General features: G+C 39.9%; 1 protein-coding gene and 1 non-coding gene across 3 annotated transcripts in view; one reads left to right on the forward strand and one right to left on the reverse strand.

Moving 5' to 3' along the window:
* The window catches only part of NUP155 (nucleoporin 155), an 89,858-nt gene that overhangs the window by 40,750 nt on the left and 25,258 nt on the right, over nucleotides 1–23,850 (forward strand). For both annotated transcript variants that reach the window (XM_039469892.2, XM_039469899.2), the window contains 9 exons: nucleotides 1,201–1,311; nucleotides 2,226–2,320; nucleotides 3,072–3,160; nucleotides 4,564–4,626; nucleotides 5,162–5,309; nucleotides 7,615–7,681; nucleotides 10,608–10,723; nucleotides 17,472–17,566; nucleotides 20,805–20,935. In XM_039469892.2, the coding sequence (XP_039325826.1) occupies nucleotides 1,201–1,311; nucleotides 2,226–2,320; nucleotides 3,072–3,160; nucleotides 4,564–4,626; nucleotides 5,162–5,309; nucleotides 7,615–7,681; nucleotides 10,608–10,723; nucleotides 17,472–17,566; nucleotides 20,805–20,935 (915 nt within the window). The remainder of the gene's footprint in view (nucleotides 1–1,200; nucleotides 1,312–2,225; nucleotides 2,321–3,071; nucleotides 3,161–4,563; nucleotides 4,627–5,161; nucleotides 5,310–7,614; nucleotides 7,682–10,607; nucleotides 10,724–17,471; nucleotides 17,567–20,804; nucleotides 20,936–23,850) is intronic.
* LOC120365725 (U7 small nuclear RNA) lies at nucleotides 6,073–6,137 on the reverse strand. Its single transcript, XR_005580595.1, has one exon. It is a non-coding gene; the product is annotated as a U7 small nuclear RNA (small nuclear RNA).

A 23,850-nucleotide genomic window follows, 5' to 3' on the forward strand; every position in this document is an offset into this window, starting at 1 on the left:
TTCCAAAGTGCTGAGATTACAGGCATGAGCCACCATGCCCAGCCTCTCTTTTCATATTTATATTTCTGTGACCTATCTGTTCTTATTCTGTATCAACTTTTCTATTGAGTTCTTTCATTTGTAGAATCAAAATTTATGTATCAAGGAAACTTACATTTTTGTGATTTTATCCTAAAATATTTTCTCTGGTTTGTTATTTGACTTTGTTTATTGAGATTTTTCCCAGGCACACAAGTTTATAAATAGTCAAAGTTAAAGGTTATTATTTGATGTTTTTATTTTATTTTGAGACAGGGTGTTACTCTGTCATTCAAGATCGAGTGCAGTGGCACAGTCTCAGCTTACTGCAACCTCTGCCTCCCAGGCTCAAGGAATCCTCCCACCTCAGCCTCCTGAGTAGCTGGGACTATAGGCGTTTGCCACCACACCCAGTTAATTTTCTCATTTTCTGTAGCCACAGGATCTCACTCTGTTGTCCAGGCCAGTCTCAAACTCCTAAGCTCAAGCTGTCCACCCACCTCAGCCTCCTAAAGTGCTGGGATTACAGGGGAGAGCCAATCTTCCCAGCCATCATTTGAAATATGTCAGAGTTGAAAAGCTTCTCACTAAGGTTTATAAAAGAATCCACTCATAGTTCCTTTTGTTTATTGGTTGGTGGAAAAATAATTGAGGTTTTCACCATTGATTGTAATGGCAAAAACCTCGGTTGCTTTTATACCAGTCTAATACTATGATAGTTTTATTTTGTACTTTAAGCCTTCTGCTCTATTTGGAATTTATCCTGGTTTAAGGTACGAATATGGATCTAACTCTTTTTTTTTTATTAAATTGATATAAATAGTAGTGACATGATTAATTAATAATCTAACTTTAATTCTCTGGTTTAAGGGGCAGCTTTGTAGGGGCAATTGTATTAAGTTTTCTTTATAGAGATATAGATCTACTGGAGGTTGAGTTGAGATGCAGATGGTTTTTTTGACCAGTTGTACTTTGCATATCACCTCAACCAATCCTTCTGCCTCAGCTGCTAGAAGTGCTAGAATTACAAGTGTGAGCCACCACGCCCAGCTTACTTGGTATTGTTGAAAGGGTTTTTTGTTTGTTTGTTTGATTGATTTTATCAAATAAGGTAGCAAGGTCAGATGCTACCCGCCAATCTTGGTAAATCTATTATTCATGTTCTTTTTTCAAATTTCTTAGGGGAGCCTTATGTTTCATAAACTTAGACCTGTAGATCAACTGAGGCATCTACTTGTGAGTAATGTGGGTGGAGATGGAGAAGAGATTGAAAGATTCTTTAAATTACATCAGGTAATTATATGTAGTTTTAGAAAATGTGATGATATTTTAAATGGGAGTCATAGTTTATGTAAATTGGGACTGGAATACTGTAATAAACAGATAATCTTAACAATATTCCTTTCTTTACCTAAGTAATTGCATATGAACTGACATTTGAAAACAGGGTTAATGTAAGTCTTGTAGTAAGTGTTCAGATTTTTATTCTCTGTTGTTGATAAATTCCTATTGAAGTCTGCTAGTAATAGTTTCTTGTTCAAGTTATGTGATAAGTGCCTTTCATTAAAGGCACAAGACATTTAGGGACAAGTTCTTTTTTGTTTGTTTTGGCTTAACGACATGAGGAAGAAACTTGAGGCAACAGTGTAGAGACCTGAGTATTTCAGAGCCATAACTAGAATTGGTATGGTTAAAATTGCGAGTAGTTTAAAGTTAAGTATACAAACTCTGGATTCAAAGCAGCTACATTAAAAATCCCACCTCTACCACTGAAGTAAATTACTTGAATTCTCTTGGTTTCAGTTTCCTTATACATTATAATAGTATGTGGTATGAGGATTAATATATGCCAAACTTTTAAAATAGTACCTGACGCATGGTAGATATTCAATGCTACCACTTAATTGTCATTTCCTAGAAAGTAGAAAGACCACAGGAAGAAAATTGGAGACATAAGCCCAAAACTAAGTCAGAATCTAGGTGAAAAGGAAGAGAAAGCATCCTGTAATCCTGGTGCTTATGATGAACTTAAAATAAAACCAGCTTAGTTTACTTGTCTTTTTACACTAACTGATTTCATTCAGTTAGCAAGTACTTATTGAACACCCGCTCTAGGCTAGATACAGACTTTAATACTGCATCTAGTAGTACACAAATAATTTTAAATGTTTATATTTAATATAGGGCTAACATTCCTCTTTTTACAGGAAGACCAGGCTTGTGCAACTTGCCTTATTCTTGCTTGCTCCACTGCTGCCTGTGATAGAGAAGTGTCTGCCTGGGCTACTCGGGCTTTCTTTAGGTATATGAAAGATTTGTTTGTTTACTTGGCCACTTTTTAAAAATGATTTTATTATCAATGTGATAAATTAAAGCCTTGCCAAACAGTTAAGTGACTATGTAGGCAAATTATCAAAATTCATTTGCAGAAGGGTGAAATCTGGAGAGATTATAATAGTTATAGAGGCAACTAAATTAGCATAGTTTATGCATTATTACTTTAACTCTGGATTCTGTTCTGTAACTTTTTGTCTACCTTCTACACTTTGTTCTACTTCAGTTACTATCTCATCTATCTTTTTTACCTCCCTAAACACTATGCCAATTCTACTTAATAGGTATCATTAGTATTGAAGGCTTCTGAGTTACTTTAAGGAAACTTGGTACCAAAGAGATGTTTCTATTTGGAAAATATTTAAGAATTTGAAATGTAATTTGGTTAGAAATGTTTTTTAAAGTAGTATCTAACCATAACCTAGTATGAAAATCAAATGCCATTTACTCACAAAGTAAATTCTATGCATTGCGTATCTTTTTCTTAGAAGTTACCAGACTCCCATATAATTCTTTCTGGTAGCAATTTCATGTCCGCATTTACTGAATAAATATTTATTATAAGTCTTATGTATATATTTCACTGTTAGCACAATACGTTAAAGTTTGTAATGCTTAAAGTATTTATATAGAAGCTAAGCAGGAAAAGGAACAATTCCAGTTTTGAAGATGGATGGTTTGTTTTGCTGAATAAACTCAACCTCTTGTCATAAAAATAGGTATGGTGGTGAAGCACAGATGAGATTTCCAACCACTCTTCCCCCTCCGAGTAATGTTGGTCCCATGTTGGGGTCTCCTGTCTATTCTAGTGAGTATGAAACATTGAACTGAAATTGCTTCTAATCATTTGAATCTTAGAACCTTTATAGCAATTTTTGTCAATAAACCTTTTTAAATTATGTTTTATTTACTGCTACTGTGTAATTGGTGAATACCTCTATAGATTCTGACTCTTTTTTTTTTTTTTTTTTTTGAGACGGAGTTTCACTCTTGTTATCCAGGCTGGAGTGCAATGGCGTGATCTCGGCTGACCACAACCTCCGCCTCCTGGGTGTTCAGGCAATTCTCCTGCCTCATCCTCCTGAGTAGCTGGGATTACAGGCATGCGCCACCATGCCCAGCTAATTTTTTTTTTTTTTTTTTTTTTTTTAGTAGAGATGGGGTTTCACCATGTTTACCAGGATGGTCTCGATCTCTTGACCTCATGATCCACCCGCCTCAGCCTCCCAAAGTGCTGGGATTACAGGCCTGAGCCACCGCGCTCAGCCATGATTCTGACTCTTAAAAGTGCTATATTAATATTGAATCCTTAATGTATGGTAGGAAACGAAGTAAGATGTGACCAACAGATTTATGTAACTCATTTGCCATATATTCAGAGGGAAAGAAATGAATGATTTAATAATAATTAACTGGCACATCAGTGTTTTCCAAGGTGGGAGTTGTTAGAAAGTTTCTAGGAGATGAGTCCCTAATTCTTGCATATATCATGGACAATGTAACTCCTTTTTATGCTTAGAAATAGCTTCTGTGGCCGGGCGCGGTTGCTCAACCGTGTAATCCCAGCACTTTGGGAGGCCGACGCGGGTGGATCACAAGGTCGAGAGATCGAGACCATCCTGGTCAACATGGTGAAACCCCGCCTCTACTAAAAATACAAAAAATTAGCTGGACATGGGTGGCGCATGCCTGTAATCCCAGCTACTCAAGAGGCTGAGGCAGGAGAATTGACTGAACTCAGGAGGTGGAGGTTGCGGTGAGCCGAGATCGCGCCATTGCACTCCAGCCTGGGTAACAAAAGCAAAACTCTGTCTCAAAAAAAAAAAAAAAAAAAGAAATAGCTTCTGTGGCCAGGCACAGTGGCTCACACCTGTAATTCCCATACTTTAGTTGGCTGAAGTGGGTGATCACCTGTGGCTGGTAGTTAGAGATCAGCCTGACCAATATGGTAAAACCCTGTGTCTACTAAAAGTATAAAAATTAATTGGCCTGTGGTGGTGTCAGCCTATAATCCCAGCTACTCAGGAGGCTGAGATGGGAGAATCACTTAAACCTGGGAGGCAGAGGTCATGCCACTATACTCCAGCCTCAACCACAGAAGGAGGCCTTATCTCAAAAAAAAAAAAAGGAAATAGCTTCTGTATCTAATTTTGATCACATTCACAACATTGAGATGTGCTTTCTAACTCTTTATATTCCTTCCCTTTTTAGGTTCTCCTGTTCCTAGTGGTAGTCCCTATCCAAATCCATCCTTTTTGGGAACACCATCTCATGGTACCTCTTTTCTTTGTTTTGGATTGCTACTACTGTTCTTTTGAAATGCTATCATTATGAGTTATCCTTATTGCTTACTGCGAAACAGATTAACTTGCCTTATTCCCTTGAAGGTAAATATCATTTTAGAATTGATGTCCCAGCAAGTTTTGGCATTTGAATGTGAATCCTTTTATTTAGGAGGAGCTCCTCTTATATTATGCCTGGAAAGCCCATTATTAGGGTACCAGGATTAAATTGGACCCTAAAATCTGTGTAAGTAGTTCTGTTTCACACTTAGCATTACAAGCAGTGATTGCAAATTTCTTTCCTTTACATTCTTCATTGTGAACACTTGCAAGTCTACCTGGGAGTGCCCATCCACATTTAAATCTCTCTTCTTATTAAGGAAAACCAAATTAAATATCTGTGTATTTCATTATTTTTGTAAGTACCCCTGCCTTTGTGTCTAGATACATGAACTTGGGTTAATTGAGAATTCTGAATTTTATGTTTTCTATTTTTAAGAGATTTGTTTTTCTTATGTGTGTACAAGGTATACAGCCTCCTGCCATGTCAACTCCAGTGTGTGCTCTAGGAAACCCAGCAACTCAGGCCACAAATATGAGCTGTGTGACTGGACCAGAGATTGTGTACTCTGGAAAACACAATGGTATTTGCATTTACTTTTCTCGGATTATGGGGTAAGTTTGTCATGAAATAATGAACTGTTGCTCACCTTGTCCCATCTTTAGTAGTTAATTTTTTTTTTTTTTTTTTTTTTTTTTTTTGAGACAGAGTTTCACTCTTGTTACCTAGGCTGGAGTGCAATGGCACGATCTTGGCTCACCGCAACCTCCGCCTCCTGGGTTCAGGCAATTCTCCTGCCTCAGCCTCCTGAGTAGCTGGGATTACAGGCACGCACCACCATGCCCAGCTAATTTTTTTGTATTTTTAGTAGAGACGGGGTTTCACCATGTTGACCAGGATGGTCTCGATCTCTCGACCTCGTGATCCACCCGCCTTGGCCTCCCAAAGTGCTGGGATTACAGGCTTGAGCCACTGCGCCCAGCCTAAATATTTTTAACTCTGAATTTGGGATATCATTTATTCCTATTAAATTTTAGTTTTAGCTCACTTGTTCATCAGCAAAACTTTTCTGTCATTCAGTTTTTATTATCTAACTATATTCATTGCTGTGTTTTATTTCTCTCACTCTCTCATGATCTATGTTTGTGCGTGTGTGTAGCATCAAAATATGGTTGTTCCTTAACGCAGGGGTTAGGGGGTGCCAACCACACTTCCTCAACCCTCATGCAGTCAGCAATTCACGTATAACTTTTGACTTTCTTAACTACTTATATCCTACTGTCTAGAAGCCTCACTGATAACGTAAGTAATCAATTAACACATATTTTGTATGTTTTTTGTGTTTTCTTTTTTCAACTTTTGCATGGTATGGGAGTGTCGGGACGTCTGGTAAAAACCAGAAAACCACCTGCTAGACAAATTCTTAAACAGCTGTAACAGTGATATTTTGTGTTATGTGTATTATACACTGTATTCTTACAATAAAGCTAGAGAAGAAAATATTAAGAAAATCATAAGGAAGATAAAATATACTTAATATTCATAAAGTGCCAGTGGACCACCATAAAGGTCGTAATCCTTGTCTTCACACTGAGTAGGCTGAGGAGTAGGAAGAGGAATGGTTGGTTTTGATATACCAGGGCAGCATAGGTAGGAAAAGTATCTGTATATAAGTGGACCCACCCAATTCAAGCCCATATTGTTCAAAATTCAACTGTATATCTATGTACATATTGATGTACAGTGTTACAAACTTCCCCCATAACTCAATGACAGGTGTCTACAGTTCAACAGGGCAGTTCTTGTTTTCCTGGGTTAACTCAAGGATAAACAATCAGTTGTGAAGTTGAAGAGAGGTATGCTTATCTTGGCTAGACTCTCATATGTTCAAGGTTATATTTCCAGCTGGTCTATAATGCCCTCAGCTGAAACAGCTTCATTGTTCTCCACATGGTTTCTCATCCTCCAGCAGGCCAGCCAAACATTATTTAGCTGGTGGTGGCAGGGTTCCTTGGGGAAGAGTAGAAACTTGAAAAAGCTTTATTCCTAGGCTCACAACTGGCTTACCATGCACTTTTCCGCCTCATTCACTTGGCCAGAGGGAAGTTGCAGGGCCAATCCAGATTTAAAAGGTGGGAAATAGACCAACTTTTAGGGGAGAGACATTAAAATCATACTGCAAAGGGGGTGGATATAGAGAAGGATAAAGAAATGTGGGTTTTTTGCATTCTGTTACATCATCTTAGTTAGCTATCATGCCTAGTATATATTTCTCTTAGATTTGAGATGTATGATTTCATTCATCTCATTTGCTTAAAAATGTGAAACAGTACAGAGCCCCTGTGTAAATTTCCTGTTTACAATTTATTATACAGAGCCTTTTGATATTTCTTCAGCAATATTTCATTATCTGAAAAACTTAGGTACATCAGGTATGACAATTTTCTAGTATTCAATTCTTCTAGATAGCTTAGTAAAAAACATTAAATGAAACAATTGCTAAGTGTTTTTTTTTTTGTTTTTTTTTTTTTTTGAGACAGAGTTTCACTCTTGTTACCCAGGCTGGAGTACAATGGCGCGATCTCGGCTCACCGCAACCTCCGCCTCCTGGGTTCAGGCAATTCTCCTGCCTTAACCTCCTGAGTAGCTGGGATTACAGGCATGTGCCACCATGCCCAGCTAATTTTTTGTATTTTTAGTAGAGACGGGGTTTCACCATGTTTACCAGAATGGTCTCTATCTCTTGACCTCGTGATCCACCCACCTCGGCTTCCCAAAGTGCTGGGATTACAGGCTTGAGCCACTGCGCCCGTCTAAGTTTTAAAAACTGAATAAAGCCATTGAGTTCCTAGAGAAAGAAATTTATTGTAATTGTTTTTATTCATTTACAGTACAATCATTAAACATTTTTTGTTCCAGAAATATTTGGGATGCAAGCTTAGTTGTGGAGAGAATATTCAAGAGTGGCAACAGAGAGATCACTGCAGTAAGTGTGTATAATATTACTCTGTTATTTGTATGTAACCAGTTGATGGTATAAATGTTTAGATTGTTTCATGTTTCTTAATATTACATAAATAAGATGGTGATGGTTATTTATTTATTTATTTTTTTACTTTTCCTTTTTGAGACAGGGTCCTGCTCTGTCACCCAGGCTGGAGTGCAGTGGCCCAATCTTGGCTCACTACAACCTCCCCTGGGGTCAAGTGAGCCTCCCACGTCAGGCTCCTTGAGTAGCTGGAACTACAGGTGTGCGCCACTATGGCTAATTTTTTGTAGGCAGGGGGTTTCACCTTATTGCCCAGGCTGGTCTCAAACTCCTAGACTCAAGCTATCCAACTGCCTTGGCCTCCCAAAATGCTAAGATTATAGGCAGTGGGAGTGGGGGACAACGCCTGGCAGGTTATTCTTTTATGTATGTGTTTGCGTTCTTGACTAACAAACTGCTTACCTTATGGTTTAAATCTCATCTCTAACATTGATTAACTGTCTGAACATGAGTAAATTACATAACATTTCAGAGCCTGATACCTCATGGTAAAATAAGGGGAGTAATATATCTCCCTCATAAGGTTGTCATGAGGGATAATTCGAGCAACTTAATATTGCTCAGAATTTACTATTTAATACTTTGACATATGTATGAACAAAAACCCCATGGGCCCAGCAATAATTTCCATGAATTTTCGTACTTTACAAACTGCTCACCCCCCACCACCCAGACAGAGTTTTGCTCTTGTTGCCCAGGCTGGAGTGCAATGGCATGATCTCAGCTCACTGCAGTCTCTGTCTCCTGGGTTTAAGCGATTCTCCTGCCTCAGCCTCCCGAGTAGCTGGGATTATAGGTGCACGCCACCAGACCCGGCTAATTTTTTGTATCTTTAGTAGAGACAGGGTTTTACCATGTTAGCCAGGCTGGTCTCAAACTCCTGACCTCAGGTGATCTGCCTACCTTGGCCTCCCAAAGTGCTGGGAGTAGATGCATGAGGCACCATGCCGGGGACCAAAATTTTTTTTTTTTTTTTTTTTTTTTTTTTTGAGACGGAGTTTTGCTCTTGTTACCCAGGCTGGAGTGCAATGGCGCGATCTCGGCTCACCGCAACCTCCGCCTCCTGGGTTCAAGCAATTCTCCTGCCTCAGCCTCCTGAGTAGCTGGGATTACAGGCATGCGCCACCATGCCCAGCTAATTTTTTTGTATTTTTAGTAGAGACGGGGTTTCACCATGTTGACCAGGATGGTCTCGATCTCTCGACCTCGTGATCCACCCGCCTCGGCCTCTCAAAGCGCTGGGATTACAGGCTTGAGCCACCGCGCCCAGCTCAAAATGTTTTCTTAAAGCAGTCTGTGGCTGGGCATGGTGGCTCAAGCCTATACTCCTAGCACTTTGGGAGGCCGAGGCAGGTGGATCACTTGAGACCAGGAGTTCAAGACCAGCCTGGCCAACATGGTGAGACCCCATCCCTACTAAAAATGCAAAACAGGCAGGTGTGGTGGTAAGCGTCTGTAATTTCAGCTACTCAGGAAAATAAAAAGAAAACGTTTTGTAGAACTTTCTATCATCAGAATTTCAGGTAGTGAAATTTTTTTCAAAAATCTGGAGTATGAACACAACTCATTTTAAGCCTTTTTTCTTTTTAAAATGAAAAGATACCAAATATATGTGTGTGTGTGTATATATATATATATATATACACACACACAGATATATATGTTTGTTTTATTTGTTTATTTGTTTATTGTTTGAGATGTAGTCTCACACTGTTGCCCAGGCTGGAGTGCAATGGTGCAATCTCGGCTTATGCAACCTCAGCCTTTCGGGTTCAAACAGTTCTCCTGCCTCAGCCTCCCAAGTAGCTAGGATTACAGATGCCCACCACTGTGCCCAGCTAATTTTTTTATTTTTAGTAGAGATGGGGGTTTCACATCTCTCATCTTCCAGCAGGCCAGCCGAACATTATTTAGCTGGTGGTGGCAGGGTTCCTTGAGAAAGAGTAGAAACTTGCAAAAGCTTTGTTCCTAGGCTCACAACTGGAGTTGTATGGAGAGATATTTTTAGTAGAGATGGTATTGGTCAGGCTGGTCTTGAACTCCTGACCTTGTGCTCCACCTTCCTTGGCCTCCCAAAGTGCTGGGATTACAGGCATGAGCCGCAGCTTCCAGCCTCAAATACGTTTTTAACTTTGATGCTTCTAAAGTTCACTGGCTGGGCATGATGGTCCATGCTTGTAACCCCAGTGCTTTTGAAGGCTTGAACCCAGGAGTTCAGGACCAGCCAGGGCTATATGACCAGATCCTGTTTTTACAAAATAAAATAAGATAAAAATTAGTCAGATGTGGTAGCATGTGCCAGTAGTTCCAGCTAATTAGGAGACAGAGACAGGAGGATAACTTGAGCTTAGGAAGTAGAGGCTGCAGTAATATATGATCCACACCACTGCACTTCAGGGCAAGTACGAGACTTCATCTCTCAAAAAAAAAAAAAGTTCAAGTTTCTAAGAATAAGAATGTGTTTGCCTAACACAGTATATGATTCCATTTATATGAAGTTTAAAAACTTGCAAAATTAATCTATATTGATAAGAGTAGGAAAAGTAGTTACCTCAGAGGTGGGATGACTGATGACTACAAAGAAACATAGGAAACTTTCTTGGGTGTTGGAAATTGACTATACAAAAATGTAAAAGTAATCAAGATATTTGCTTAATATTTGTGTTTTACTGTATGTAAATTATGCATCAGGGTCACTGGCAGGAGAGGCAGTATGTAGACACTCTTTAGTCAGAGCAACAGGTGTGAATTCATACAAGAAAGAATTTTATTGTTTATAGAGATATCACTTCAAAATTAAAATTGTTTATAACTATACAGAGGATGTGTTTTTAAACCTTTGAAAATTCTTTCATTTTTACAGATTGAAAGTAGTGTTCCCTGCCAACTGCTAGAGTCAGTGCTACAAGAACTAAAGGGTTTGCAGGAATTTCTAGACAGAAACTCCCAGTTTGCAGGAGGACCATTAGGAAATCCAAAGTAAGAATAAATAGGGTTTATTAATTCACTTTTTTCTTTTCATTGTATTTTTTGTTGATAATTTACATACTATAAAGTTATTTCTTTTAAAGTGTACAGTTTAGTGGTTTTTGGTGCATTTGCAGCCATCACCACTGTCTAATTCTAGAACATTTTCATCACACCAAGAAGAAGCTCTGTGCACATGACCAGCCATTTTGATTCACAGACCTTCCCCCAGTCCCTGGCAATCACTAATCTACTTTCTGTCTCTACACATCTGCCTATTCTGAATATTTATATAAATGGAAGTATGCAATAAATAACCTTTGGTGTCTGTTTCTTTCCCTAAGCATGTTTTCAAGGTTTGAATGTTGTCGCATGTATTACTACATTGTCTCATTTCTCAGTTTATCAGTTGATAGGTATTTGAGTTGTTTTACCTTTTTAGCTAGTAAGAATGCCAATATGAGCATTCCTGTGCAAGTTTTTGTGTGGACATGTGTTTAGGTGGACTCTTGCTCTGTTGCCCAGGCTGTAGTGCAATGGCGCCATCTTGGCTCACTGCAACCTGCGCCTCCTGGGTTAAAGCAATTCTCCTGCCTCAGCCTCCCAGGTAGCTTGGATTACAGGTGTGCACCACCACGCCCAGGTAATTCTTTGTATTTTTAGTGGAAACGAGGTTTCACCATGTTGACCAGGCCGGTGTCAAAAACTCCTGACCTTGTGATCCACCCACTTCAGCCTCCCAGCGTGCTGAGATTACAGGCATGAGCTACTGTGCCCAGCCAAGAATAGACATTAGGTTTTTTTGGTTTTGAGGGCTTTTTTTTTTTTTTTGAGACAGAATTTTGTTCTTGTCTCCCAGGCTGGAGTGCAATGGCACGATCTCAGCTCACTGCAACCTCCACTTCCTGTATTCAAGAATTTTCCTCCCTCAGCCTCCTAAGTAGCTGAGATTACAGGTACCCACCAACATGCCAAGCTAACTTTTGTATTTTTCTTAGAGATGAGATTTCACTGTGTTGACCAGGCTGGTCTCAAACTCCTAACCTCAGGTGATGCACCATGCCTGGCAAAAATAGACATTTGTAAGCCTCTAAAATAATATGGACTTTTTGTTGAAAAAAAAAAATCACATTGCATTTGAGGAGTCACATCACTCCTTAGAATTGTTAACAAGGTATTACAGTATAATCTTTTTAAAGCATATGTAGGCCAAGAAGAGTGGCTCACACCTATAATCTCAACACTTTGGGAAGCCAAGGCAGGAGGATTGCTTAAAGCCAGGGCCACTGCAAAAACAAATAAATAAATAATGAAGCATATATAAATATACAGTTATTTAAAAGCAAAAAATAGGGTCTAATTAAGTATACTTTTATGTAACATTGTTCATACTTAGTATGTGTATATGTGTTCTGTTGTTTTGTTTTGTTTTTATTTTTCCTGAGACGGGAGTCTTGCTCTGTCGTCCAGGCTGGATTGCAGTGGTGCAATCTCGGCTCACTGCAACCTCCTGTTACCAAGTTCAAGCAATTCTCTTGCCTCAGCCTCCTGAGTAGCTGGGATTACATGCATGCACCACCACACCTGGCTAATTTTTGTGTTTTTAGTAGAGATGGGGTTTCTGCATGTTGGCCAGGCTGGTTTTGAACTCTTGACCTCAAGTGATCCACCTGCCTCAGCCTCCCAGCTGTAATTCCACCTGTAATCCTAGCACTTTGGGAGGCCAAGGTGGGCGGATCACCTGAGATTGGAAGTTCGAGACCAGCCTGACCAACATGCAGAAACCCTGTCTCTACTAAAAATACAAAATTAGCTGGGCACTGGGGCACATGCCTGTATTCCCAGCTACTTGAAAGACTGAGGTAGAAGAATCGCTTGAACCCGGGAGGCAGAGGTTGCAGTGAGTGGAGATTGCAACATTGCACTGGGCAACCAGAGTGAAACTCCGTCTCCCATAAAAACAATAATCAGAATCATAAAAATCAATAAAGTATAAATATCTAGTATTTAGTTGTCTCCTGCAAAAGTTATACCAGTTTCCTTTATTTTTAGTCTTTGGAACACTTTATCTTGAACAATATGTGGATTGATTTTGCCTTTGACTTTTTAAACCCAGTTTTAGATCTCTATCTTCTTTTAAGAGATAGGGTCTCACCCAGGCTGGAGTACAGTAGTAAAATTACAGCACGCTGCAGCTTTGACCTTCTGGACTCAGGCTATTCTCCCACTTCAGCCTCCTGAGTAGCTGGAACTACAGGCATGTGCCATCACACTCAGCTAATTTTTTGTAGGGACAAGGTTTCGCTGTGTTGCCCAGGCTGGTCTCAACCCCTAGGCTCAAGTGATTCTTTCACCTCAGCCTCTCAACGCACTGGGATTACAGGCATAAGCCACCATGCTTGGCTGTCTTTATCTTTTAAGTAGGAGAATTTACCTCCTTCCCATTTTATTGGGATCAGTTTTTTTGTTTTGTTTGGCTTGGCTTTTTTTGAGGCAGAGTCTTGCTCTGACACCCAGGCTGCAGTGCAGAGGGGTAGTCTCGGCCTACTGCAACCTTCACTCCCTGGCTCAGGCGATTCTCCTGCCTCAGCCTTCCAAGTAGCTGAGACTACAGCCCCACACTGCCATGCCTGGCTAATTTCTGTATTTTTAGTAGAGACAGAGTTTCACCATGTTGGCCAGGCTGACCTCGATCTCCTGACCTCAGATGATCCATCTGCTTCAGACTCCCAAAGTGTTAGGATTACAGGCATGAGCCACTGCATCTGGCCTAGTTAAATGTTTGATTTTTTTTCTCCTCATCCTGAATTTGTGCTTTTTATTTTCTTTCTTCCCTTTCCCATTTCCTTATTGTATTAGATTGATCAGGCCTCTCTCTACCTTAAACACCAATTAAGAAATTCCACATAGGATTTTTCTTCCTCTATAAGTTAGTTTTAAATTCTAACAGACATGCATCTCAGTCAACATTAATAATTTCACAAAATCTATTAAATTTCCTGGCCTTCTACTGCCATCCATCTCCCTCCAAATTATCTGGAATTTTACTTGTCAGATGTTTTAGTTTTTTTTTTTTTTTTTTTTTTTTCCTTCTAACATTGTGATATTTTGTTAATACTCTAAACAGTTCATTAAATTTTACCATTACATCTGCAATTATTTGTAAATGTTGTAATCTACTTCTAATTTCTCTTAATTAGTAATCTCTGGTTTTTAGCAGGGTTTTTTTTTAATTGATGTTTCTTGAATTTTCATATATGCAGTCCTGTAGTCTGCAAATAGAGATAGTTTTTTCTTTTCTAGCTCTACTTGCTTACACCTCACTGCACAAGCTAATCTCTCTCTCTCTCTTCTCTCTCTCTCTCCTCTCACTCTCTCCTCTCACTCTCTCTCTCGCTCTCTCGCTCTCGCTCTCGCTCTGTCATTGAGAGTGGAGTGCAGTGGTGTGATCATTGTTCCCTGCAACCTCAAACTCAGCCTCCTGAGTAGCTGAGGCTACAGGCATGTGCTGCCACACCTGACTGTTTTTTCCTTCTTTTTCTGAGAGATAGAGTCTCACTGTGTTGCCCAGGCTGGTCTCAAACTCTTGGCATCAAGTGATGCTCCCTCCTCAGCTTCCCAGAATGCTGGGATTACAGGCAGGCATGAACCACTGCATTCACCCTTATTGAGGTGTTTTTTATTTTGTTTTTTTGAGACAGCATCTCATTCTGTTGCCCAAGCTGGAATACAGTGGCACCATCACAGCGCATTGCAACTTTGACCTCTCAGCTTCAAGTGATCCTCCCTGCTCAGCCTCCAAAGTAGCTGGGACTGGCCGGGCACGGTGGCTCAAGCCTGTAATCCCAGCACTTTGGGAGGCCGAGGCGGGTGGATCACGAGGTCAAGAGATCGAGACCATCCTGGTCAACATTGTGAAACCCCGTCTCTACTAAAAATGCAAAAAACTAGCTGGACATGGTGGCGCGTGCCTGTAATCCCAGCTCCTCAGGAGGCTGAGGCAGGAGAATTGCCTGAACCCAGGAGGCAGGGGTTGCGGTGAGCCGAGATCGAACCATTGCACTCCAGCCTGGGTAACGAGCGAAACTCCGTCTCAAAAAAAAAACAAAAAACAAAGTAGCTGGGACTACAGGCACATGCCACCATTCTCAGCTAATTTTTTTATTTCCTATTTTGGAGATTCAAGGTCTCACTATGTTGCCTAGATTGATTTCATACTCCTGGGCTTAGGTGATCCTCCTGTCTTGGCCTCAAAAAATGCTGGGATTATAGGCATGAGTCACCCTACCCAGCCCTTCTTGAATATGTTTAACATATTCAGTAAGTGAGTTTGTCACATGTTTAGTGTGTTTTACAGATATGATCATATCATTTTCTTCTTGAATAATAGAATTTTATCAATACATGTCCTCATTTTGACCAACCCCTGGATTCCCGCAACATTAGTTTCATTGAATATGGAAATTATTTTAACAAATTTTTTAGTTCTACTTTACATACCGCTAAATTCACTCATTTTAAATGTTCAGTTCAATAACTTTTAATACATTTATAGAATTGTGAAACCATCACCACTATCAAATTTTAGCACACTTCCGTTATGTAGGAGACACACCTCATGTCCATTAGCAGTCACTTTCCATGCCCACTTCTTAGCCTCAGACACTTACTGATCTGCTCTATCTCTGTAGATGTGCCTATTCTTGACATGGTATATAAACAGAATCATGCAGTGTGCGGTCTTTGAGTCTGGCTTCTTTTACTTAGTGTGTTTGGGGGCTCATGTTTGAGATTTATGTTATAGTATGTATTAATACTTTGCTCCTTTTTTTTTTTTTTTTTTTTTTTTTGAGACGGAGTTTCGCTCTTGTTGCCCAGGCTGGAGTGCAATGGCACGATCTCGACTCACCGCAACCTCTGCCTCCTGGGTTCAGGCAATTCTCCTGCCTCAGCCTCCTGAGTAGCTGGGATTACAGGCACGCGCCACCATGCCCAGCTAATTTTTAGTATTTTTAGTAGAGACGGGGTTTCACCATGTTGACCAGGATGGTCTCGATCTCTCGACCTCGTGATCCACCCGCCTCGGCCTCCCAAAGTGCTGGGATTACAGGCTTGAGCCACCGCGCCCGGCCTACTTTGCTTCTTTTTATTGGCCAATGAGTATGGGATTTTAAGATAATAGACCAGGCCGGGTGTGGTGGCTCAAGCCTGTAATCCCAGCACTTTGGGAGGCCGAGGCGGGTGGATCACGAGCTCAAGAGATCAAGACTATCCAGGTCAACATGGTGAAACCCCATCTCTACTAAAAATACAAAAAATTAGCTGGGCATGGTGGCGCGTGCCTATAATCCCAGCTCCTCAGGAGGCTGAGGCAGGAGAATTGCCTGAACCCAGGAGGCGCAGGTTGCGGTGAGCTGAGATCGCGCCATTGCACTCCAGCCTGGGTAACAAGCGAAACTCCGTCTCAAAAAAAAAAAAAGATGATAGACCATTTCTCAGATCTTCCTATAAACTTCACACCATTTTCTTCCCAAATCTTAATGTTGTGGGTGAAAAAGTCTGTTACCTGTATGATTCTCTTTCCTTTGTAAGTGACTTAGTGTTTACTTTGAAAGGTTTTTTGGTTTTTTTTTGCTTTTTTTCCCTTTGTTACTGAAATTCAAAATCACAACATGATATCTTTAGGTATATCTTCTTTACAGCTCTCAGCCTTTAGGATGAAATCTTGGCTTTGGTCAGTTTTCTTCTATTGTTTTTTATATATTGTGGTACACGTTGAGTGTCTTTTCATCTAAACTGTTTGGAACCAGTGGTGTTTTGGCTTTCACGTTTTTTTGGACTTTGAAATATTTGTATTATACTTTGGTTGAGCATCCCTATTCCCAAAATTCGAATTCAAAATGCTCCAGTGAGCACTTCCTTTGAGTATTGTGCTGATCTGCAAAAAGTTTCAGATTTGGGAGCATTTCAGATGTTAGATTTTTTGTATTAGGGATACTCAGTCTATATTTCTTCTGTCCCATTCTTTTTGGAGAATCATATTAACTCTCTTGTATCTACCTTGTTTCTTCTCTTCCATAATTTCCTTCCTTTTCTCTTTTACCCCCTCTTTTTGCTTGTTCTTTTTTCTTCTACAGATTAGGAAATTTATAGCTGATGTTCTCAATCATTTAATTGATTTAATCTCAGTCATTTTAGGTAGCATCTGTGTAGTCTGTCTCATAAATTTTTTTGGGTCACATTTTTAATTCCAAGAATTCTTTCTTAAATTTGTCAATTTTTTTTTCATGGCAACCAGCCCTTATGGTGATGGTTGTCCAACCTTACGAATTATTATTTTTTTATTATTATTATTTTTTTTGAGATGGAGTTTCGCTCTTGTTACCCAGGCTGGAGTGCAATGGCGCGATCTCGGCTCACCGCAACCTCCGCCGCCTCCTGGATTCAGGCAATTCTCCTGCCTCAGCCTCCTGAGTAGCTGGGATTACAGGCACACGCCACCATGCCCAGCTAATTTTTTGTATTTTTAGTAGAGACGGGGTTTCACCAAGTTGACCAGGATGGTCTCGATCTCTTGACCTTGTGATCTACCCGCCTCAGCCTCCCAAAGTGCTGGGATTACAGGCTTGAGCCACTGCGCCCGGCTACGAATTATTTTTTTAAATTATCCATATTAAATGTCTGAATTATACTGTATAAGTATGTGTTATATCTCAATAAAGCTGTTATAAACACACACATTGTGCAATTTCTGTTTCAGTACTGCTAAAGTGCAGCAGAGGCTGATAGGATTCATGCGTCCTGAAAACGGAAATCCCCAGCAAATGCAACAGGAGCTGCAGAGGAAGTTTCATGGTAAATTACTGCTTCTCATCAGTTAAGTGTAAATGATCCCGGTAAAATTGTATTACTTTACTAGGAAACAATAGACTTTTCTTAGTAAGATGTACTTTGTCTGTATGCATAGATTTGTAATGAAAATATCAGTGTGGCTGGGTTCAGGGGTGATGGCTCATGCCTGTAATACTAGCACTTTGGAGGGCTGAGTTGGGAGGATCACCTGTGCCTGGGAGATGGAAGTTGCGGTGAGCTGAGGTCATGCCACTGCACTCCAGCCTGGGTGACAGAGTGAGACCCTGCCTCAAAAAAAAAAAAAGGGTGATTGGGAAAGTAGGATAATATGGATATTGTATATTTCCCTAACTCTTTCTACCATACACATTTTTGTTCCTTCCTCCATCAGAAAACATGATACACACGTATTTCATTATTTTTTAATTGTGGTAAAATATATATCATAAAATTTAACATTTTACTATTTTTAAGTGTACAGTTTAGTGGCATTCAGTATATTTATTTTATGTACCCATTACCAATATCCATCTCCAGAACTTTTGTCATCTTTCCCAAAATGGCACTCTGGGGTGGATGCAATGGCTCACGCCCGTAATCCCACCCCTTTGAGAGACCAGCCTCGCCAACATGGTGAAACCCTGTCTCTACTAAAATACAAAAAATTATCCGGGCATGGTGGTGTGTGCCTGTAGTCCCAGCTGCTCAGGAGGCTGAGGCAGAAGAATTGCTTGAACTTGGAGGCAGAGGTTGCAGTGAGCCAAAATCGTGCCACTGCATTTCAGCCTGGCAACAGAGCCAGACTCTGTCTCCAAAAAAAAAAAAAAAAGAAAGAAAGAAACAATAACTCCCCATTTTTTTTTACTCTATCCCAGGTCCCTGACAACCACCATTCTATCTGTCTCTGAATTTTACTACTCTGGGTACCCTATTATAATGAAATCAAATTTTTCATTTTGTGGTAGGCTTATGTCACTTAGCATACTCTCCTCGAAGTTCATCCATGTTGTAACATATGTCAGAATTTTCTTCCTTTAATATTAATTCTATCAATTTGTAATGAACTGTTAATTTTTTGATGAACTGCCATGCTGTTTTATAGCAGCTGCAGCATTTTATTTTTATTTCTTTTTGGGATGAAGTTTTGCTCTTGTTGCCCTGGCTGAAGTGCAATGGTGCGAGCTGGGCTTACTACAACCTCCACCTCCCTGGTTCAAACAATTCTCCTGTCTCAGTCTCCCGAATACCCGGGGTTATAGGTGCACGCCACCACACCCAACTAGTTTTTGTATTTTTAGTAGACATAAGGTTTCACTATGTTGGCCAAGCTGGTCTAGAACTCCTGACCTTAGGTGATCTGCCCACCTTGGCCACCCAAAGTGCTGGGATTACACGCGTGAGCCACCGTGCCCAGCCAATAGAACTTTCTTAAGACTCAACCATTTACCGGGAGGATAGCTTGAGCCCAGGAGTTCGAGACCTGCCTGGGCAATATAGCGAGACCCTGTTCTCCACAAAAAAAGACTCAGCCATTTACTTTTGTCCCAAGCTACTGTCTTTTTTTTTTTGGGACCCTAGATTTCTATTCATCGTTTTGCAGATTCTTTTTTGTTGTCTTTTAAATTTTTCTTCTTTTAAAAAAAAGTTAAAATTGTTTGCCTATCTTCTAATTTTGTTTTTGTTTTGCTCTGTTTTGTTTTGTTTTGAGACAGAGTCTTGCACAGTTGCCCAGGCTGAAGTGAAATGGTGCCATCTCAGCTCACTGCAACCTCCACCTTCCGGGTTCAAGCAGTAATTGTGCCTCAGCCACCTGAGTCACTGGGATAAGTGTGCCACTATGCCTGGCTAATTTTTGTATTTTAGTGGAGATGGGGTTTTGCCATGTTGGCCAAGCTGGTCTCGAACTCCTGGCCTCAAGTGATCTGCCCACCTTGGCCTCTCAAAGTATCGGGATTACAGCCATAAGCCACTGTGCCCAGCCACCACTTTGCAATTTTTTTTTTCTGAACCACTAATGATATTTCAGTATGGCTTTGAGATTGACATTGCTAAACATTGGTGAGGATTTGTACAAACAGAAGCATTTGAATTGCCGGCAGTTTATACTGAAATAACTGCTTTGGAGAGCAGTTTGATCACATCCGGTAAAAGCTAAACATCTTAAAGGTGATATTGTCATTTCTAGGTATATATCCTTAGAGGAGTTTTTTTCAAACTTTTTCCAACAGTAAGAAACATATCTTACATGGCTGAGTGCAGCGGCTCACACCTGTAATCCCAGCACTTTGGGAGGCCAAGGCGGGCAGATCATTTGGGGTCAGGAGTTAAAGACCAGCCTGGCCAACATGGTGAAACTTCATCTCTACTAAAAATACAAAATTAGCTGGACGTAGTGGCACATGCCTGTAATCCCAGCTACTCAGGAGGCCGAGGCAGGAGAATCACTTGAACTTGGGAGGCGGAGGTTGCAGCGAGTCAAGATCATACCACTCCTCTCCATCCTGGGCGACGGAGCAAGACTCCATCTCAAAAAAGAAAAAAGAAAGAAAAAAACATGTTTTACGTTACGACTCAGATGTTTAAAACCATACATACAAACAGAAATAGATTTTCCTGAAATAATTCTACCTGTTTTATACTCATATTTCTTTCCTTTTAAAATTCTTTTCTACTTTCTATATTTGAGGGGTAAGGGAAAAGTTTTAATGACTAAATTGATTTCGTGACTCACCAGTGCACGTTGATCTAGGGTTTAAGAAACTCAGTCCTAGCCTAACTTGACTATACTTTCTAGGAGATGTTCTTTAAGAATATTTATTGCATCATTGTTTTAGTATCAAAACACTGGAAACAGTCTAATGTCCTCCAAGTGGAAAATGGGCTAAATTGTGGTATGCTTACATGATGGAACACTCAGCAATGAAAATAAATGTACTAGATTTATATTTATCAATGCAGATAGCCTGTGAACATATAACTGAGTAGAAAAAGCAATGGTGTATTTGTTAAAAAATACAGCAATATTTTTATGGTTTATGTGTACATACACAAACACAGAAGCATATATGTATGTACATGGAGAAGATAAAAACATAAATACTACTGATAATCATGGTTGTCTATGATGGAGGCTGGGAGAAAAACAATGGAAATTTCAACCTTAACTATAGTTTTTATTAGAAATAAAGCAACTTAACCTATGTTATTTTGTAATAGTTTATTAGTTTTGTTTTCTCATTAGAGGCTCAACTAAGTGAAAAGAGTTCACTTCAGGCAATTCAGCAGTTGGTTCGAAAATCATACCAGGCACTGGCTTTATGGAAACTTCTTTGTGAACATCAGTTCACTGTCATTGTGGCAGAACTTCAGAAGGTAAGGTTTTTAAACTTTTTATGATTATACTATTAATACTATGTTCGGATTTTTTTGCATGAGTATTTTGGCTTTGGGAGGCAATTATTTTGGGAAGCATTTAGGTTATGTTACAGGAAAATTGCACAAAAGTGTAGTACCTCAGGGGGCCTATTTTCTCAAAGCCACAGGTTTTTACAGTGTATGAGAACTTTATAGGTGTCTATGAATGAAATCTTACTTTATAAAACTTTTTTTTTTTTTTGAGACAGAGTTTCGCTCTTATTACCCAGGCTGGAGTGCAATGGCGCAATCTTGGCTCACCGCAACCTCCGCCTCCTGGGTTCAGGCAATTCTCCTGCCTCAGCCTCCTGAGTAGCTGGGATTACAGGCAGGCGCCACCATGCCCAGCTAATTTTTTGTATTTTTAGTAGAGACGGGGTTTCACCATGTTGACCAGGATGGTCTCGATCTCTTGACCTCGTGATCCACCCGCCTCGGCCTCCCAAAGTGCTAAGATTACAGGCTTGAGCCACCGCACCCGGCCTATAAAACATATTTTTTAAAACAGTGGACTGTAACCTTTGGGCTACAGATCCCTCTGAGAATCTGATAAAAGTGATTTTTCACTATCCTTAAGTGCAGATTGAGATAGACACACAGACTTTTGAATATAGTTTCAAAGGGCCCAACAGCCTAAATTAAATACTATTGGCTGGGCACCATGCCTCATGCCTGCAATCCCAACACTTTGGGAGGCCAAGGCAGGAGGATCACTTGAGACCAGGAGTTCAAGACTATCCTGGGCAAAATGGCAAGATCCCATCTCTACTACAAATAAAAAATAAATTAATCAGATGTGGTAGCACATGCCTGTAGCCCCAGCTACTTGGGAAGCTGAGTGGGGAGGAGCACTTGAGCCTGTGAGGTCAGGGCTCTGGTTAGCCATGATTGTGCCACTGCACGCCTGGGTGGCAGAGTGAGACCCTGTCTCACACACACAAAAAAAGAACACTCCTACTTTAAAGGAAGATGTTTATCACTGTAGGAAATTAATGGTTCACATTTCTTTTGCTGTTTTCATTTGAATCCTTTCTTGGTTTTTTGTTTATTTTTGAGATAGAGTCTTGCTCTGTCGCCAAGCTGGAGTGCAGTGGCATGATCTCAGCTCACTGCAACCTCTGCCTCCCGGGTTCAAGCGATTCTTCTGCCTCAGCCTCCCGGAGTAGCTGGGACTACAGGCACATGCCACCACGCCCAGCTAAATTTTTGAATTTTAAGTAGAAAGGGAGTTTCGCCATGTTGGCCAGGATGATCTTGATCTCTTGACTTTGTGAACCACCCGCCTTGGCCTCCCAAAGTGCTGGGATTACAGGTTTGAGCCACCTTGCCTGGCCCACATTTGAATCCTTTCTAAGGATAAGGATAATCAACATTAAATGTTAGATACAATATATAGAGAAAATGTATTCCTTCCTTTTGTTTGGTTGTGAACGTTTCTAAACATATACAAAAGTAGAGCAAAAACTGTAACTCCTACATACATTTGACTCATTCAACATTTTCAAGGTATTGTATTTCTAAAACAAAAAATAGATAAGACAGTTCCTTGGATAACAACAATGTCATTTTCACAGTTAGCAATTTTTTTTTTGAGACAGAGTCTCACTCTGTCATCCAAGCTGGAGTGCAGTGGCGTGATCACGGTTCATTGTAGCCTTGATCTCCCTGGGCTCCAGTAATTCTCCTACTTCAGCCTCCTGAGTAGCTGGGACTATAGGCACACACCACTAAGCCTAGCTAATTTTTGTATTTTTTTTGCAAAGATGGGGTTTCACTGTATCTCCAGGCTGGATAGTTGCCAAAATTAACTATCAATACTTGATTAGCATTTAAAATAATGAAACTTCTCTGCCTTAAAAATGTCTTTTTACAGATTGGTTCAATCAAATCAGAATCTAAACAGTTTAATTGTTTCACTCATGGTTTGTCATTTCTCTTTCATCTGTTTTAATCTAAAGCAGTCTTTCCTTCTCTTTTTCTTTTCCTTGCTTGTTGCCTTGTAGAAATCCAGGCATCAATCCAGTAGAATGTCCAGCATTCTAAGGACATTCTAAGGGTTTTTTTTACCCTCTTTGTAGTGACCTTCTTCCTCTATCTCCTGCATTTTGTATAAAATGAAAGTTTATTATATAGGCTTGATTTGGTTCAGGTCCTTTTTTGAGAAATAATAGAATACTTCATAGGTAGTGGTTTGTTCATCAGACTATCTTAGAAGACACAAAAGGTTTGGTTGTCCTACTTTTTAGTGGATGGATGCTGGATTCAAGTAGTAAGTCTAATACTGCCATTGTGGAATTCTCTATCAGACTTTAATGATCCATTGATAATCATTGCTGGAATTTGTTATTTCATTTAGAATTACAGAAGGGTAATATTTTATTTTATTTATTTACTTATTTATTTTATTATTTATTTATTTATTTATTTTTTTGAGACGATGTCTCATTCTGTCACCCAGGCTGGAGTGCTGTGGCTCAATCTAAGATCACTGCAACCTCTGCCTCCCAGGTTCAAGCAATTCTCTTTCCTCAGCTTCCCAAGTAGCTGGGACTACAGGCATGTGACACTGTGCCTGGCTAATTTTTCTATTTTTAGTAGAGACAGGGTTTTGCCATGTTGGCCAGGCTGGTGTTGAATGCCTGACTTAAGATGATCCACCCACCTTGGCCTCCCAAAGTGCTAGGATTATAGGCATGAGCCACTGCACCCGGCCAAAAGAGTAATATTTTAAGTCTCTGATTTCTTCCTCAGTTATTAGCTGTAATTCTGTTAAAAAAAAAAAATTCTTTCTTTTATGCATATTTGATTACTCTGAAATGTTTAATTTTGATTCTTATATACCATTTTTCTTTTTTTCTTTTTTTTTTTTTTTT

The sequence above is a fragment of the Saimiri boliviensis genome, chromosome 1 (assembly GCF_048565385.1).
Source record: "Saimiri boliviensis isolate mSaiBol1 chromosome 1, mSaiBol1.pri, whole genome shotgun sequence".
NCBI lineage: Eukaryota > Metazoa > Chordata > Mammalia > Primates > Cebidae > Saimiri > Saimiri boliviensis.